We start from the raw sequence: 16387 nt of genomic DNA, 5'->3' as shown, positions 1-16387 counted from the left end.
TTTGGCGTAAAGATACCTGCGCATGTGCATTCCAAAGGAGAATGCATGATACCGTTTTCCCTGAAGCCAAGCGACTCAACTGCTCCATTCTTGAGGTCGTATTTCATGACTCGTCTTTGGTAGAGTGCTCTTCGGAAGAGTGGTCGACGGTGAATACGGGCAGACACCTGTGGTCGACAGGGCCGTACTGGCTAGATCCCTCCCATCGGTCCTTCATCCATCGGAGCCTCCTCTCGAAGCTTTCCTTGGTTTGGCCGTCGTATTCCTTGGGTACCCACCCATCACAATGATCCGGCCAACAGTCCCTCCACAAAATTGTAAGCGGAGACTCGGGCAACTGCATGTCCTCGCCGCGGCGTGTCCGCCACTTGGAGTTGGGCAGGTCCTGCACACGAGAGTGGCTGAAGTCAATCAGCGTGATCTGCCACTCATTCTTTGCATCCTTGAATATCATGAGGTTCCTGGGGTGCATGTCATGGGATTGCACCCCGATGAATTCGAGCTGGCTGATGATCTCTGTGAGCCGGTCCAATAGCTCCATTCGCACCTTGGGGTCGATCGTGTCCACTTCTCCTCGTTCATCCAGGGCCTGCATGGTGTCGCCGGGGATGAATTCTTGTAGGATCAGGCGGACCTCTCGGCGAACGATATGACCATTGAGGTCGCGCAGGGGCAGCTCGAGGTACCAGCACCCTTCGTACTTGGGTGTGAACCTTCCATCGAGGCCGCGCTCCTTGATTCTCTCGTATGCGGCCGCCTCGCACGAATAGTAGCGCTCGCTGTAGTGCGTAGGCGGACGTCCGTACTCATCGGGCCCAACGTACAGGGGGTCGAAGATCTTGGCGACCAAATCTCTCCCATCTACGAGACACCGCACTACCTGGGCCTTGCAAGGGTCGCCGCAGCGGATCTGGTGCGTGACCTCCATGCGACGCACAGTCTGGTCTGGTGGAGGGGTCGTCATTCTAGGCGGCACCGCGAAATACTGCTCGATGGTGGTGTCGGGTGAGCCTTGACCCCAAGGCCAAGGGTCTCCATTCCACTCTTTGGGATCTGGTCTGTAATACTCGCCGCCACCGTCGTAGGGAGGCGGGGGCTTGTGTGGTTTGATATCGAAACACGCGCCGGGTACATAAGGGAGAGGAGGGGGCTGGAGAATGGTACCGGAAACCTCGTTAGAGGAAGAGGAAGAAGTGGAGGGTGGAGTTGGTAGACGAAGACTGCAGTCGGGCTGGGGCTCAGCAGCGCCAGGAGGCGTGACACTTGCGCCTTGTTCGGGGCCCATGATGACGAAGCTGGGTTGCGACGAACTCAGAACATGTCAGGCTGTATGTTGAAATTGTAATGACAAGGTTGGCGTTTGGATGTCAATCCTGTCAGAGAGAGGCAGACAACTGGAGAGATTGTGATGAGGTTGGTTGTGAACGAAACAAAAAAGAAGGGGAGGCGGCCTTTAAGCAGGGAGGAGGGCGGCAACCTCCTAGTGATTGCCTTAGGTAAGCAGACAGTGGCTGCTCTGGTAACTGCTCTGGTGACTGTTGGTACTGGTGACCGAACTTGGTGGAATCCTCTGTGACCCGTACCACTTCGGCTGCGCCTTTCAACTTTCCCAGGCTGGGCTTGCGTGCTTGCAAATGCATTCACTACCGTATCAACCACCCGTAGATCCCCAGGCACCATTCCTGCGTTTGTCTTGCCACAATGGTCAGTGGTGACAGCTCCCACTCAGCTTGGAATCAGCCGATCATGGTTCGTCGACGACCGCCTTGGGCCCAATGGCCTCGACCACATATCGAGAAACGGCAATTAGAGAGCTAACAGAAACCGTTGGTATTCAACATTGTAGCAAAGCACTGGGGTTAGAACGGTCCCTCGGAGATGACCCCAATCTCATCAGCCCTTTTCATCAAGTCAGCGACTGGGAAATGGTGGGATGGCTATTACCATTGATGAGAATGGTCGTTGCCATTACTATCCTGCATTACATCTTGGCGGCCCGTCTCGCCATTGCCATGTTCAGGTGATGAGTGCGCCACCCATTCCAATGGTCTCACGATCTTGCATGAATGGAATACTGCCACTGCCGGAACACGTCGCTCCCAGTGACTGAAATACAAATGTTGATTGCGGAACTCCTTAGATTCTCCCCTACAACCCCATGACCTACATGGGCGAGAGTAGATCAAGGTGTTAGTTCCCATTCTCCAGTCTGCCTAGCACAGACAGTGTTGGGGAGACATCTTCACTGGAAGCTCGAACAATTCACAGGACCCGGTGTGCAATTCCACCGTATCTCCACATAGGCAGAGGTTATGGAAGAATGCTGTTCCCCTAAAAAAGGAAATCCTATGTGCTTAATTTACGTCGCCGGACAGAATTGCTCTAGGGGGGGATCTTGCGGTCTTTTGGGTGAATGAACGTCGTTTGATTGATAAGCTCTTGCCAGAGTAAACTTGAACAGTGTTAAAAATGAGAATATTGTGAGAAAGGCATTCTCGGAATATGAGCCCGTCAAGGGAGAAGCAGTTAGACTGTCCTCCTGGAAGAATCACCATATAGTATACCCTTTCGACCAAACCTATACTGCGTCCTGGGGTAGGAATACATGAGATAATCATTTCCTCATTAACGTAATCTGTCAATTCTTCATTAAACAAGACATTCAATACTCAAGACTTCTTCACAGCCTAGAAAACCTTCACTTCTCAGGATGTTCTTACTACTTAAGAAATCGAGATTCTTTCAAGCAATCGCAAAACTTCCACTCGTCTTCAACGACATGAGACATTCCACTCGCAATTGCAATGGCGATAACGATCTACGAAGCGTTCAACCAGGCCTTGCCATCGTTCGTCCAGCTTGGAACCCAAGTGGACACACGTGCCAAATCTTCCGGAACTACTACCGAGGCATGCAAACCTCCCAGGTGTGGTATCAAGATACCCGTCGAGCACTGGACCACTCTGGGATCACGGTTGTGCCTTGACCAACACAAGGACGACCTCAGAAGCAGATATCTCTCGCCAGTCGACAACTCCATGGCGTTCAAATCAGAAGCCGACGTCGTGGAGGCATCCGCAGCCTACCTCAGACAACCTGTCCAGATTGCCTACCAGCTGGTCCACCCAAAGGATATTTGTCTGAAACAACTCACCAAGCCGCGAAAGGACGTGACTGCCGCCAGTCGCGTTGACATTGCATACTTCTCGGAGAAGCCCAACGATGAGACAACTCCCGGCAATTCAAGCAACGTGTTTGCTGTATTGGAGTACAAGAAATTCGACGGTCTTTCGAGGGAGCAATTCAAGAAGGGAACGGTCTCCAATTCGAAAGACTACGCAACGGCTTTGCGTCATTCCCCGTTCATCGGCTCCAAGTCACAGTCGAGCACCGAGATAGTCCTGAAGCAGGCAACCCACTACGCGAGCAAATTCGTCACCCCCTTTGTCGCCCTGTGCGACTATAACACGTTGATTCTACTCGTCATGAATCAAGTGGAAGGCTATGATGGCGGACACGTTAGTACAGATGTTCAGCCCACTACCGAGTAACCCTGCTAATTTCTGCAATTGCGCTACAGTACACTTACGTGACCGTGGTCGAGAAATCGGTATACATGCGAAAGGCCTATCTGGGGTTCCTTCTTGCGGCCAGATTACACGCACAGGGCAACGACGACTGGCGAAAGAGCGGAGCCGGCGAAGACCTCTTCGTGGATGCAGAGGATTGGGAGCGTGCGTTTGAGTCAGAGAATTTGAAGCCAAACCCAGTGCGAGAGACGAAAAACCCCGATCCGGTGCATGATCTCTCGAGCAGTCAGGAGCGCGCTTTCATCAAGTCCATGTTCCAGGATGACTAAGGTAATGATATATCCCTTCTTTTCCTCTTCCTCATCAAAGACCTGCCCAGTGGATGAGACACACCGACATCTTCACTAACATGATTAGTCCTTTCCACAGCACCCCAAGCTGTCGCTGCCGGACGCTCGAGACGAGAGCCTATCAGCGGCGTCAACAACAGCCAGCAGCCCCGAGTCTGGCCAGAAATGGCACGGGGATGCCCCCAAGCTCAACCTCCGCCGGGAAGTCGAGCACCATGTACCCCATCGTGACCATCGTCTCCAGAACCGGCGCCTTGACGGCGCGAAGAAACCCCATGAGAACACGATGCCAGGGACAAATGATAGATATATTTAGACTAGATGAGGCCCTCCCATTCCCAGGCGCGTCAACACTCCATAGAAATACGACTAAATTTTGATTCTGATGTTCTGCCCTACTATGTCATCTATCGTCTCTTATGTCCCAATCCTTCATCATCTTACATAAAATTACAAGGAGCAAAAACTTGACTCTTATTAAGGTCTTTAAACTTTAATTATTACATCATATACCTACCCCTTAAGAAGGACAGCCTTATTTGTAAGGTACATATACTTAATGATACTTAATTATAATATGAGCTTGTTGTGGCAACTTCATTCTGAAGTCTCACGTTTCGGTCTCGGTTTCGCTCCCTCTCAACCTAGCTTGAGTTGCAGAGATGGGGCGGTAGAGATGTAATTACACTCAGAAATATAGGCTCTCCCTGGGAAACGCCGCTTCCCTTTAGCACAGGAGTGCGTAGGCATCACCAGTATCATCCACAGAAGAGGGAACCACCATCAAGATACAGGTTGTGCGGTTACGTCCCTCCTTTATATCCACCTTGCATGTTGGTATCATGCGGATGGCACATTAGCTAATTACCGGAAACCCGACTATGTGCAGCGCTCACCTAAGAAAACGGGACATCCTATCTTCTAGCTTCTAATCCGATTGTAGTTTTTTTCTTGCTTGGAAAGATCGAGTAACATTATGCATTGCGTTCCGCGATGTATAGGTGGAAGCAAAAAAATGAGATCCTTGGCAGAATCGCCCTTAAAATAGCCGCCAATGTGGCTTCAATGTTATGACGTGTCGAAAAAGCAGTGGTGGTGCGCCAAACGTTACACTCGCCCAATTGTGTAACCCCTCTCTGCTGCTAGTAAGGAGAAAGAGGGGTAATATTGTCGGATTCTGAAATTTCAGTTTCCTCCGTTTTCATGGCTGAGGTTCCTTGCTAGTCATCGGGACATTAAGAACTACTACAATTTGGCCAAAAACAGCCGGTGCCAGTGGTGCCAATTCACCGGAAATATGTGGCTTGTTGATACTGAGCTGTTGCAGTTGAGGCAGGTCACCGACGAAAAACAATTACCATTCGCTATCCTTTCCCATACTTGGCAAGCTGGAGAGGAAGTCACATTCCAGGAAATGCAAGACCTCGACGCCGTCAGCCACAAATCTGGCTTTCACAAAATCAAAAGCGTGTGTCGGATAGCGCAACGATATTGGAAGTACGCTTGGATAGACACCTGCTGTATTGATAAAACCAGCAGCGCCGAGCTCAGCGAGGCGATTAACTCCATGTTCCGATATTATCGGGCCGCGGAGGTATGCTACGTGTTCCTCTCAGATTTCTCCACGCTCCCTTCGCGAATCCCAGAGAGAGAAAGGCTTGCCCGAGTAGCAGAAAACTTAAAGAATTGCAAATGGTTCACGCGTGGGTGGACGCTCCAGGAGCTCATAGCCCCCAGGAGGTTGGAATTCTTTGATGACCACTGGAACTTTTTGGGAGAGAAGGCCGACTTGGAGGGACCGCTCTCCGAGATCACGAATATTGACGAATCGGTATTGAAGGATAGCTCGCGGCTCTATGCGATACCTGTCGCGAGACGGATGTCGTGGGCGTCCGGTCGGCAGACTGCAAGGGAAGAGGATGTAGCATATTGCCTGCTCGGTATTTTCGACATCACGATGCCTCTCCTATATGGAGAGGGCTCCAAGGCCTATTTACGTCTACAGCAGAATATTGCTATGGAGAACTCGGACCTCAGTATCTTTGCATGGGAGTACAGCAGCAATCAGGCAGTTTCCAGCGGCGACGATTTGGAAACCTGGCAGAACGACAATCAGTACTCCGGTATCTTTGCTGAGTCGCCGGCAAACTTTTCGAAATGTGCTACACTGCGAATGCACAGGGCTAAACTCACTTATATGGAGGAAATGACAATGACCAATATTGGTCTTCGTCTCAGCGGTGCGCACATAACCACTCATCTCAACCATATTGTTCTTGGCCTGAACTGCCTGCGGCATTCACATGACGACGGCTCGGTGGAATGGATGGGGATTTACTTGGAAAGATTCGGCCTCACCTACATACGAACGAGACCGTTTATGGTTCATGCGAGTGCTTCCAAGCATTTCTGGGGAAAGGCGCCGGAAAGGGTCACTCAGCCTATCTATATTCAGCCTCGGCTTCTTCCAGCTGAGATCAAGAGGACAAGTGCCTTGTTGGAGAACGTCGTTGTTGTCCGATACGATCAGGACATTGCAAAGTTGATTGAAGCACGCCATGGAGTCCCTGATATGGCATACACGGAGACAGGACCGACGGCCAACTCATTGCAACAGGCAACTTCGACTCGACTAAGGGCCATCCTGGAGACGGAGGAACGCGCGAATCCTTTTGGCGGGGCTGTCTTCCGAACAAATGTCGCCGAAGAGTTTGTCGGTATCCATCTAATCAGGGTGAAGGTGGGCCCTAGCGCTGATACTTCCACCAAAATCGGCCTGGTGATCTGCCTGCAGTGGGATGGGGCTGAGTTGAGGCTCAGCTATGCCTTGTATGAGAGCACCTCGGATTTGATGAAATACATCGATAAAGAGCCCGAGCCAACTGAATCTGCAGGCTACCTGGAAAGGCTTCAGGATTTCTTCCTCGAGAATCGATCTATCTCTGACCTAACGGGCCTTCTGAGCCAGGAAAAGATGCCCACCATGGTTAGTATACCTGGTGAGACAACTGAGGCCCCTCGTTGTCTTATATCAATACAGAAGGATAGAAGCTTGTTATCTCGCACGGACAGCTACTTCTACTTGCTTCTTAGATCTAAGATCATTCCGAATGGGACCACTTGAGAGGGGGCTTCAAAGAAATTGAAAGTACACATCAATCTGGTACCACTGCGAGAACAAAGAAACAGGTTGAAGGTCGCTGGTCCATTGTAGATCTTTTAGCAAATGTACAAGTCTCGATTTCCCTATCCACTTTTAGATGACCCTGGTGATTAATTTTTTTTCTTTTTTAAAACCCAAACGCAGAGAATCCACCACTATATACATTAAATAGTTCCATTTATTCTTCCTTTAAACCTTAATAATTAATATAAGTAGATTATATGTATAAATAAACGCAACTTAACCTTAATAAAGCTATAATATATTTGACCTGTGTTTTATAATTACTGATATGAACATTGAAAAAGCATTCCAATAACTTCAAGTTACTCTTCAAACACCACTTCGAAGCTCATGCGAAAGTTTGTGTTCGAAGATTTCCATGAGAAGACTATGACTCGACATCAGGCGCTGCGCTGGAAGAACACGAAACGGTGCATTAGCTCTACGATGAGGGAATCTGCCACCATCGAAGAAATAAGATGATGGCATAATCATCGTTCATCACGGGAGCCATTTCAAGTTGGCGTCTCGGCACCTGCCCGCTTTTTGAAGAACATCATCTCAAACTGTAAATTGAGGACGTGCATTGAAATCCTCGAAATAGAACTGCTCTCAAAACCTCTAGAACGAAATGCTTGCCTGACGTCTGCAGAAAGTGCGATCTGTGAAAGGGCATATGCAGATACATGGACTCTACCGTTTGAATAATTTTACTTACACCTGTACATTGCCCACTGCACCACCGCCTAACGAGGCTCTCATAATCTAGCGGAAATGCTTCCGCTTTTGCTAGCCAAGTACTATTCCTCTTCCTGTCCCCCAAACTTGCTCTTCTCCACGATCATTTCCGTAATCGCCTTTATCGTCTTCCCGCTCAAGATGTCGAAAACAGTTACATCGGCCTTGAAGTCGTAAGTGATCCAGTTTCTCGTCTCAACCGCAATCAGCGAATCGAGGCCATAGTCAGCCGGGCACTTGTTCTCGTCGATATCCTCGGCCGCGATGTATATGAGGCGTGCGAGCTTGCCCATTAGGGCTTTTGTCACAATCTCCAACCTCTTACCTGGAACTGTGGTCCGTCAAAAGAGTACCGTTGTCCTGGAGCAAGCTGTGTCAACAAGGACACTGGGTCCTAGAAGATTGAGATACCATGCTGTCCTGTTATTTCACACGTCTTGTTTGTTGTCAGCCTACCATTCTCAAAATGCGTGGTAAGAGGTTTCCAGAGCCCAGCACTGTTGTTGATCCACTACAAGACTCAGTCTGCTGTTATTCTGATTACACGGTCTCCCGAGTAGTGTATCAAAGGCCTGAATGAAGATTCTGCGACACTCTTCGATAGTAAACCTAGATACAACGCATGAGCCAATACAGCCAAAATGGCGAGACTGGACATTCCCTGCTCACGTCAGCACGGGATGTTGTGCATGCTTTGGCTACAAGTCGGGGACATATGAAGTCGTGTTTGCATTGCTGGTCGCCATCGGTGTGATACCATTCTCTGGGCATGTGCATAAGGCCTCTCACATTGTGAAAAAAGACAGGTTTATTTTCATGCGGAGGGAAAGAGGGGAGCTTCGTGCCACGATCATCGTTGCTGCGCGTTGTAACACTGGCTCCATCGGCCAACAGCCAACAAAAAATTGTCACTCACCTGTTGGTTAGTAAATCTGTCCTATTGGCGTTGGTGGGTGGGTGTTGGCGGGTGCCTGCTGTTGTAGTCTGGGCAAATACGGCGCAGCTCTCAGGTGCAACAAGTGGCCATTTTCAGCCAGCCTTTAACAAAAGTTCCGTTCGGGCTTTTTAACTTTTTAAACCAATACGTTTCTCCGATGAGGGGTAGTTGCTTGCACCAACTGACAACCAACTGCCCGTGGTTACAAATACAAGTTGTTTTCCGTCTTGTACTCTCTTTGTATGCACGGCCAAGTGTGCCCATCCTCCCTACAAATTGTGTCACTGCACCCTTGAGCATATCCAACGTCAATCAGAAAATGGGGTTACACACAGAGCTGACTGACTCGATTCTAGAGGTGGATGTAATCATCGCTGGCGGTAAGTCAATGCACACCCTCAGGTGTTGTTCTCGGCTGTCTGTCGCTAATACAAAATGTTGTCATGATCAGGTGGTACCGCAGGTTGTGTCATCGCCTCCAGGCTGGCAGATGCAGACAAGCAGCTCTCTATTCTCGTGGTGGAGAGCGGCCAGGACAACTTTGGCCTGCCTACGGTGACTAACCCAGCACTTTGCCGGGCCACTCTTATGCCCGGCACTGCCAATGCCTTTCACTACAAGAGCCGCAAGGAGGCACAGCTCTCAGACCGGGAGGTCGTCGTGACCACGGGTGGTCTCCTGGGCGGGAGTTCTTCTATCAATGGCATGATCTATCAACGTGGTCAGCTTTGCAACTTCGACTCGTGGGATACCAGAGGCTGGTCAGGAAAGGAAGTCGTGTCGTTTCTGAAAAAGGTTGAGTAGCCAGGAAAGAAACCAGACAGTCCCTGTTGGTAATTGAGCAGCTAACTGAGGGGTGCGCAACTACAGTTCGAGACGTACGACGGTGAAGATGGCAATGAGAGCCACGGACACGACGGCCCGATGCATGTCTCTGGCGGGCTGTACCGTGGCAAGGAAGTCGGAGACGACTTCATCGCCGCCACGGCGCAGCTAGGGTATCCTGAAGTCCAGGACCTACAGGACCTCGAGACTGTGAACGCCGTGTCGCCCCTGCGCCGGTTTGTATCTCCCAAAGACGGCAAGCGCCAGGATGCCGCGCACGCCTGCAGGACGGCGAGCATCCGAACCTTCACGTCCTCGTCGGGTCGCAGGTGACACGGATCATCTTTGACGAGGGAAAACGGGCCACGGGCGTGGAGTTCAGGCCGAACCCGGAGCTCAAGGCCGAGGGATCTGCCGAGAGGCCTGCCACCGGGACAGTGAGGGCAAGGAACATGGTCATCGTTACGGCTGGTGCCTTCGGAAGCCCGAACATGCTCGAGAGGTCAGGAATCGGTGCTCTAGAGGTCTTGCAGCAAGCGCGTGTGCCTGTTGTAGCCCATCTGCCGGGTGTGGGCCACGGTTACCAGGATCATCAGGCGTCCCTGTACACATACAAGGCTGAAATGCCGCCAGAGGACAGCTGGGAGAGTATCTACAACGGGACCAGGCAGATCCCAGAGCTGCTAGCAAACAACGACAAGATACTGAGCTGGAATGGCGTGGACGCTTCTGCCAAGATCCGACCGACGCAAGTTGAAGCCGACAGTCTTGGGCCAAGGTTCCGGCAAACTTGGGATCAAGATGTCAAGGATGTCCGGAGTAAGCCGCTTGTCTCGCTGATTCTTATTACTGGGTGAGTAGTGAGATCCCTGAATAAGCTTGTATCCGTACTAAACAGAAGGAAAGCATCCTTGGGGATCCTACCCCCTTCCCGCCGGGACTATACCTCACGGTCTGCAGCTATACGACATACCCGTACTCACGCGGCCATGTGGTAAGCTTGAGCCTTGCATTGTCTCGAACATAAAAGCAAATGCTGATGAAAGATGATCCGACAGCATATCACCGGCCCGAGCATAGACGACGCCGTCGATTTCAAGACAGAATATCTCTCGGACCCGGACGACTTCGACCTCAAGGCCCAGGTGTGGGCTTACAAGAAGCAACGCCGTGTGGCGCGAGGCATGCCTGTCTTCGGCGGCGAGTTACCCGGGCAGCACCCGGCCTTCCCTGAAGGCTCCAAGGCATCCCCTGTCCCCGAGAAGAAGGCGGGAGGCGACGGCGCGGCCACGGACGTGGAGTACGGGCCCGAGGATGACGCGGCCATCAAGCACTTCATCCGCACGAGCGTCGGGACGACGTGGCATCCCCTCGGCACGTGCAAGATGGCGCCGGTGGAGCAGATGGGCGTGGTGGATGATCGGCGAGAAAGCCGCGGATACTTTTATACGCGAGCTCGGTCTTAGCAAGACCTAGCAGATAGGTCTAGCAATATCATCAAGTGGCATTTCGAAGACATTCGCAGACACCAGAATACCATGGCAGGGTCGGCAAATGGTACCAAAAACCTGACAGCCAGTTGCTAATGCACCTTCGGGGCAAGCCTGACGCTCATTTTGTGCAGCACCTGCAACGTGCGCATGTCACCTGATCGAAACCTTGTCTGACGCAAAATAATTGGTGTAGTCCACCAGAGGTAGGTCATTGCAACCAGCACCCGAAAATAGCCATAGCCTCTTCCAGATAAAACCCATTGCTTTTGCGGGCAAAGTGATTAGCGGCAACTGGCTGTTTATGTAGTTGCCGACTGTGATATGGGCGACCCGGAGGGCAAGTCTCTGGGATCGCCATCCGGGGGATAATTGGTGATTATGCGACTTAAATACCGCACTCCCGGGAGAAAAACCAATAAAGAAGAAGCAAAGGAAGCAGGCTTGAAACGGCAGGCTGGGGAGAGCTGCATGCTATCAACGCAGTGTCTCGTTTTTACCCCCCGATGCCCCAGCCGACCGTGCCCGTGATGAATGAAGATAAGTACCATCAAGATATATCTCGTCAAAGGACTCTACAAAGTAGATCACGTACCTTGACGCCTGTAGTAATTGGATTACCGCCTGCAGATGGGTGAGCTCCACATAGGTTGGAGATTTTCATCATGCTGACACACAGCAGCTGGTGCTTCCATCCTTCTCGCCCTATGGCAAAATCAAGACTCATGTAATGTTGAAGATGTATTGAGGCCTTATGCTTCAAGGGTGGCAATTCATTCCCTCAGAAAGCGATAGCGTAGAGCTGGAGGCACAGCATCCAACAACCGGCATCTCTCCTGCATCCTTGTGGCACTACTCCTATGGCGAGTTCTATCTTACCTTAATCTACATTTTGTCAGAAACTAATTCATTTCTTCAAACTGTCTCGTTAGAATAACTTCTATGGTTACATATTCATTTGGTCTTCACATTTAACCCTAAAAATGTATTATGGAAATGGTGTATTATCTGGACTCGCGTAGTTGAATGGCATGCGATAGGGTCTCGAGACGTTCTTCTACTCTATTAGAATGGAGAAAATCTCCGTCGAATAAAACATAGTGGGTTTCGTGTCCTAGAGACCAGCAATATATCTCCAAGTCATTGTTTTCCGAGGTCGTCTCGTCTGTATCGTCCAATTTGGTGTCGGACGCCTGACCTGGAACCAAGCCTGCTCTCTCGTCGGACGCAGCCGGTGGCCACGGGCTATGAGGCGCAGACTTGAAAGCATGGCCTCTTTCTATCAGTATGTCGTCAAACTGGTCGGGACTGATCATTTCCAAACTGTTGTCGGCAATCTTCTTGCTCACAAAGTTTGAAAGAGCTTCGCCGTGGGGATGTGAGTCCATTGTCTCCTGACTACTCAGAAATTCAATTTGGTTGATCCGGTTCATCACAAGGCTGTCAATGTCAAAATATTTCGCCGCGGACCATGACGACCATGACGAGGCTAAGTGCTGGAGGCGCAAGCTTCCACGCCATGCAGCGCGCGCGAATTCCCTCATAACCGCAGTTGTGACGAACTGCTTGTCCTCCTCATCCTCCAAGAGAAAGTATTGCTCGGGAGCTGTACTAAAAGCCTTCAATTGGTACGACATGTCTACCCAGGATTGAATGACGAGTGCCATTGGGGTTTCTTTGGTTGTTGCCGGGTGTTGATGCAAGAGGAGGTCTTCGTATGATTCGACCGAAAGAGCCTCTGATGAAATCCTATCATTATGGAACTTGACCAGTAAAGTGATAGGCATCTCAACGTAGATGTTGAACTCTTCACGATGCTCAAAGATATGATCATGATCATTATATGTTGTACGAACAAGTGAATGGGCCCTTTCCCCCACTTGATTGTACCATGGAATCTTGAACAAAGCGTGGTAGTCAGATGAGGCGTCCTGGAGGATGGTTCCACAAACTTCCGTCTGCAGGGCGATATCTTGGTAAGTGCAGAAGTCGGTGATTGTCCCCAGGAATCTGTTACACACGAGACCCCTGGTATTGCGCTGACAGCCGCCTACGAGAAAAGCAGGGCAATCAAGACTGTGATTTGGTTGCAGTGTGGACAGCCACTGACGCATCGTCTTTCGACGTTCGACTTCCTTTGGTTTCATGTGAGAACCGATGCCTGAACACGCTTGGAAGATGCCATGGCAAGTTTCTGCCCAGATGTACTCGAGGTAAGACGGGCTTATCTTTCTTTCAGTCGAAAGATTCTCGACCTTCTTAGAGACATACTCGAAAATACCCAATCGAGCCATAAAACCGAGAAAGTCGCCTGAGAATCGGGTTGAGAAGCGATTGCACCTACGACGCGGATATTTGTCTCCCACAAGCCCGATTGCCTCGTGTGTTGCCGCGGCGTGATCGAGTACCTCCACATAGGTAGTCCCGTCGATTTCGACTTGTTCATATAGGTTCCTAGCACGTCTCAGCACCCATTCAAGACTCTTCAATCGTTCGCAAAGATCGAATCGTGGGGGCGGGTAGCCTCTGCAATATTTGTGCGAAACGAATCGGCCCAGGCGCTCGACATCGCACTTCCATTTAATGATGGCCAAGTCGGCGATGAGCAAAGACAACCTTCGCTCTGCTAGAGTTGTCTTGTCCAAACTAGTAATCTCCAACCCTTTAGCGGTGTTTTCCAAGAATTCGACCGCAGATCTGTGCACGAATTCGATCTCTCTAGGGTACCCGCCGGTTTCGGTCTCGATCAAGCCCGCCGTTCGGACTCTTATCCATACAACAAGATCTTCCAGAATGTCTTCCAATTCATCCAGGAAAGCAAGACTGGAGGGCTGAAAGGACTTCCGAACAAGTGCAGGTTGTGTTGCAAAAGCCATGCATAAGTGGTCTCCAAACGGTGTCATTTCCATCATCTGGTTCAAATACTTGGCGCCCTGCTCCCCGTAGATGTCCTTGTCTTCATTCAGACGATTCCACATGTCGCTATAGAGCTCAGAGAGACCCATCGGTAATTGTTCAAGGCGACGAGCGAGCAATTCAGGACCGTCCTTGTATACCGCGCCAAGTCGTTGGCCTTTGACTGCCAAAGCCACCCACAAGAACACCCCTTCTGCCCTGCGGCAAAGGATGTTCACAACGTCTCTGAGGCGTTCAGAGTCGTCAATCCACTGGTTGACTTCTTCCGTGGCGTATCGTCGGACATCTGATCCCGTGAAGTTTTGCATGCTTAAGTATCTAGCTCCTCGTCGGGTGAAGTGGCGACTGAATATCTCTTCGGGCCGGCTGGACACGATACACTTCGTGTACGGTAGCGTGGAAAGATCATCGATGACATTCAGGATTTTCTGGATATCCCTTGGTTCGATTTCATCCAGGCCATCAATTAATACGCAGACGGCGTTCCGTGAATCACTGCAAACCATTTGAAGAGCTTCGTTCAGTTGATGCTCGGACCAATCATTCAAAGATAGCCGTTGAGGCTTGTTTAGGAACTGCGACGCCAAACTGTCCAGCGCTACTTTGTCCTGGCTGAGAATCTGGAATAGCAGGGAGGACAGTATGCCTCTGAGGCTTTTCTGAACTGAAGTACCAGCAGCCCAAATGAAGTGAGACGCAATGATACTCATGCAAGCTGGAAAGACCTGTTTGAGAAGGCTCTGCATGCGAGGGTCGTCAATCATGAATTTCATCAGCGTACTCTTTCCCGATCCTGGTTTCCCGGTAATCCAGTAGATGTTGTCAGTGTCGGATTGAACAAAGCTAGGAATATCAAAGTCAGGACAATATCCAGAGCCTTGACGTCCGGCACTGTCTTCTCTGACACCACGGCCACTTCCGATGTCGGTGTCTTCGTCGCTCTCGGGGTCTTGCCTGAAGATCCATTCAAAGGTTCCAGAGTGAGCAAGTTCAATCCGATTGAAGCGTTCGTTCATCGTGTCGTATCGAAGGCTGTACAAGAATCCCTGTTTTTCTCTACTGTCCATGTTTCGAACCACAGCCTGCATTGTGGTAGAAATCTCGTGGAGGGTGCTGGATTGATCTCTGAGAAGATCTTCAAGTTTCGTGTGGCCATTCGATAAACCTTTGATGAAGCCTTGTAGAGAGTTGTCAAGTCTGTTGAAGTCATCTTTGCGCTGGAGGGCGCTGAGGTCAATTCGACTCCTGGCGTGTTCGCGTTAACAAGCCTTCCAATACACGACTGCTTTGAGAGATAAGGCAAGCTATACCGGAGACTGAGAAGTAGCCGCGATTCAAATGCCCTTTGATATGCCAAGACCTTCTCTTCCAACCTTTCGAGCTTTTTCTGCCTAAAAATGGCCTTGATAATGCCTCCAATAACTTTCCGGGCCCACCCTTGCGATGAACCACCCGATATTTTCGCCAATTCGATCTTCAATTCAGCGGCTGTCTTCAAAATGTGTCCTGCCACGTCTCGAAGCTCCCTATCATCCTCGCGTTCAGGCACCTCGCTCAAAGACCCTTTCACGTCTTGGAAAAGCTTCGTCAGCTCGTCATTTCGGCGTTCCAAGGCAGGGTCAATTGTGCCCGATTTGAGCATGTTCTTAGCGACAGTGATAGAATCAGCGACAGTGCCGATCAACTGGAGGATGTTGCATGCGAGGCCGAGGGCCGCGATGCCTTCGAGACCAGACATTGGAGCTCGGAATCAATCGCCAGCCGGAGAGTCAAGGTGGACCTTGGCGACGAGAAAGAAGCGATAGAAGAGGAGAGGCGTACGATGGTGAGGGAAACTGAGGCGACACCAAGCGGGGTCGCTTACGAACATGTGAAGGAATTAAATTAACGAGCTACGCGAACCAATAGTTGAGTTCTGATGCGAAGAGCACGAGGCAACCAATGGCAACCTTACATGTTCCTCAATGTTAGAGCGCATGCAGCATAGTCTCCACGGCCAATAACAGTCAGAAATGCCACTTCGGGAAGTATTGCAGCAGCCCAATTCCAGAGTGTCTACGCTAGACGACTTGGATGTAATTTATGCATGAAGTCTGTGTTACCGAAAGAATGTTCCACGTGATTTCGCGAAGGTACCATTGATCTTCAATATTCAAACTTTCTGAATCTTCACTCAGTTGGGACCGGGCAGAATCATATCACGACGAACACAAAACACGTCGCTTATCTGACAGCCGGAGGTACATACTCCCATAGAAGGACTTGTCACAGATTACAGTGTCCCAGCTCAAAGTCCGACCCAGACAATCAAGAAGATCTTGTGAATGCCTCTTTTACTTGCCTTATGTCCTCTTCGAATGTTTGAGGTTGTCTCATCGTAGATTCTGGTAGAGAAAAAGGAGGGAAAAGTGGCTGTACAGCCTCTAGCTGACCAC

General features: G+C 50.3%; 6 protein-coding genes across 6 annotated transcripts; 3 read left to right on the top strand and 3 right to left on the bottom strand.

The window, feature by feature from the left end:
- Window positions 1-103: 103 nt before the first annotated feature.
- INS49_014686 (uncharacterized protein) lies at window positions 104-1285 on the bottom strand (the record flags this gene model as incomplete). Its single annotated transcript, XM_043175376.1, has 1 exon — window positions 104-1285. One exon carries the CDS (start codon window positions 1283-1285, stop codon window positions 104-106), a length of 1182 nt encoding a protein of 393 aa, XP_043020333.1.
- A 1519-nt stretch (window positions 1286-2804) lies between these two features.
- Window positions 2805-3859, top strand: INS49_014685 (uncharacterized protein; the record flags this gene model as incomplete). The annotated part of the gene is made up of 2 exons (XM_043175375.1): window positions 2805-3518; window positions 3581-3859. 2 exons carry the CDS (start codon window positions 2805-2807, stop codon window positions 3857-3859), a joined length of 993 nt encoding a protein of 330 aa, XP_043020332.1.
- A 1318-nt stretch (window positions 3860-5177) lies between these two features.
- INS49_014684 (uncharacterized protein) lies at window positions 5178-7004 on the top strand (the record flags this gene model as incomplete). Its single annotated transcript, XM_043175374.1, has 2 exons — window positions 5178-6866; window positions 6921-7004. The coding sequence occupies 2 exons, from the start codon at window positions 5178-5180 to the stop codon at window positions 7002-7004; spliced, it is 1773 nt and encodes a 590-aa protein (XP_043020331.1).
- Window positions 7005-7846: 842 nt separating this feature from the next.
- On the bottom strand, window positions 7847-8077 carry INS49_014683 (uncharacterized protein; the record flags this gene model as incomplete). The annotated part of the gene is made up of 1 exon (XM_043175373.1): window positions 7847-8077. One exon carries the CDS (start codon window positions 8075-8077, stop codon window positions 7847-7849), a length of 231 nt encoding a protein of 76 aa, XP_043020330.1.
- A 963-nt stretch (window positions 8078-9040) lies between these two features.
- INS49_014682 (uncharacterized protein) lies at window positions 9041-11012 on the top strand (the record flags this gene model as incomplete). Its single annotated transcript, XM_043175372.1, has 6 exons — window positions 9041-9101; window positions 9173-9516; window positions 9592-9786; window positions 9834-10399; window positions 10453-10540; window positions 10605-11012. The coding sequence occupies 6 exons, from the start codon at window positions 9041-9043 to the stop codon at window positions 11010-11012; spliced, it is 1662 nt and encodes a 553-aa protein (XP_043020329.1).
- Window positions 11013-12485: 1473 nt separating this feature from the next.
- INS49_014681 (uncharacterized protein) lies at window positions 12486-15690 on the bottom strand (the record flags this gene model as incomplete). Its single annotated transcript, XM_043175371.1, has 4 exons — window positions 12486-12525; window positions 12600-13046; window positions 13653-15197; window positions 15263-15690. 4 exons carry the CDS (start codon window positions 15688-15690, stop codon window positions 12486-12488), a joined length of 2460 nt encoding a protein of 819 aa, XP_043020328.1.
- Window positions 15691-16387: the final 697 nt, after the last annotated feature.

Source organism: Diaporthe citri (genome assembly GCF_014595645.1).
Source record: "Diaporthe citri strain NFHF-8-4 chromosome Unknown scaffold_8, whole genome shotgun sequence".
Taxonomy (NCBI): Eukaryota; Fungi; Ascomycota; class Sordariomycetes; order Diaporthales; family Diaporthaceae; genus Diaporthe; species Diaporthe citri.
The sequence above is the reverse complement of the archived record's forward strand: the minus strand, read 5'-3'. Positions and strand labels throughout refer to the sequence as shown.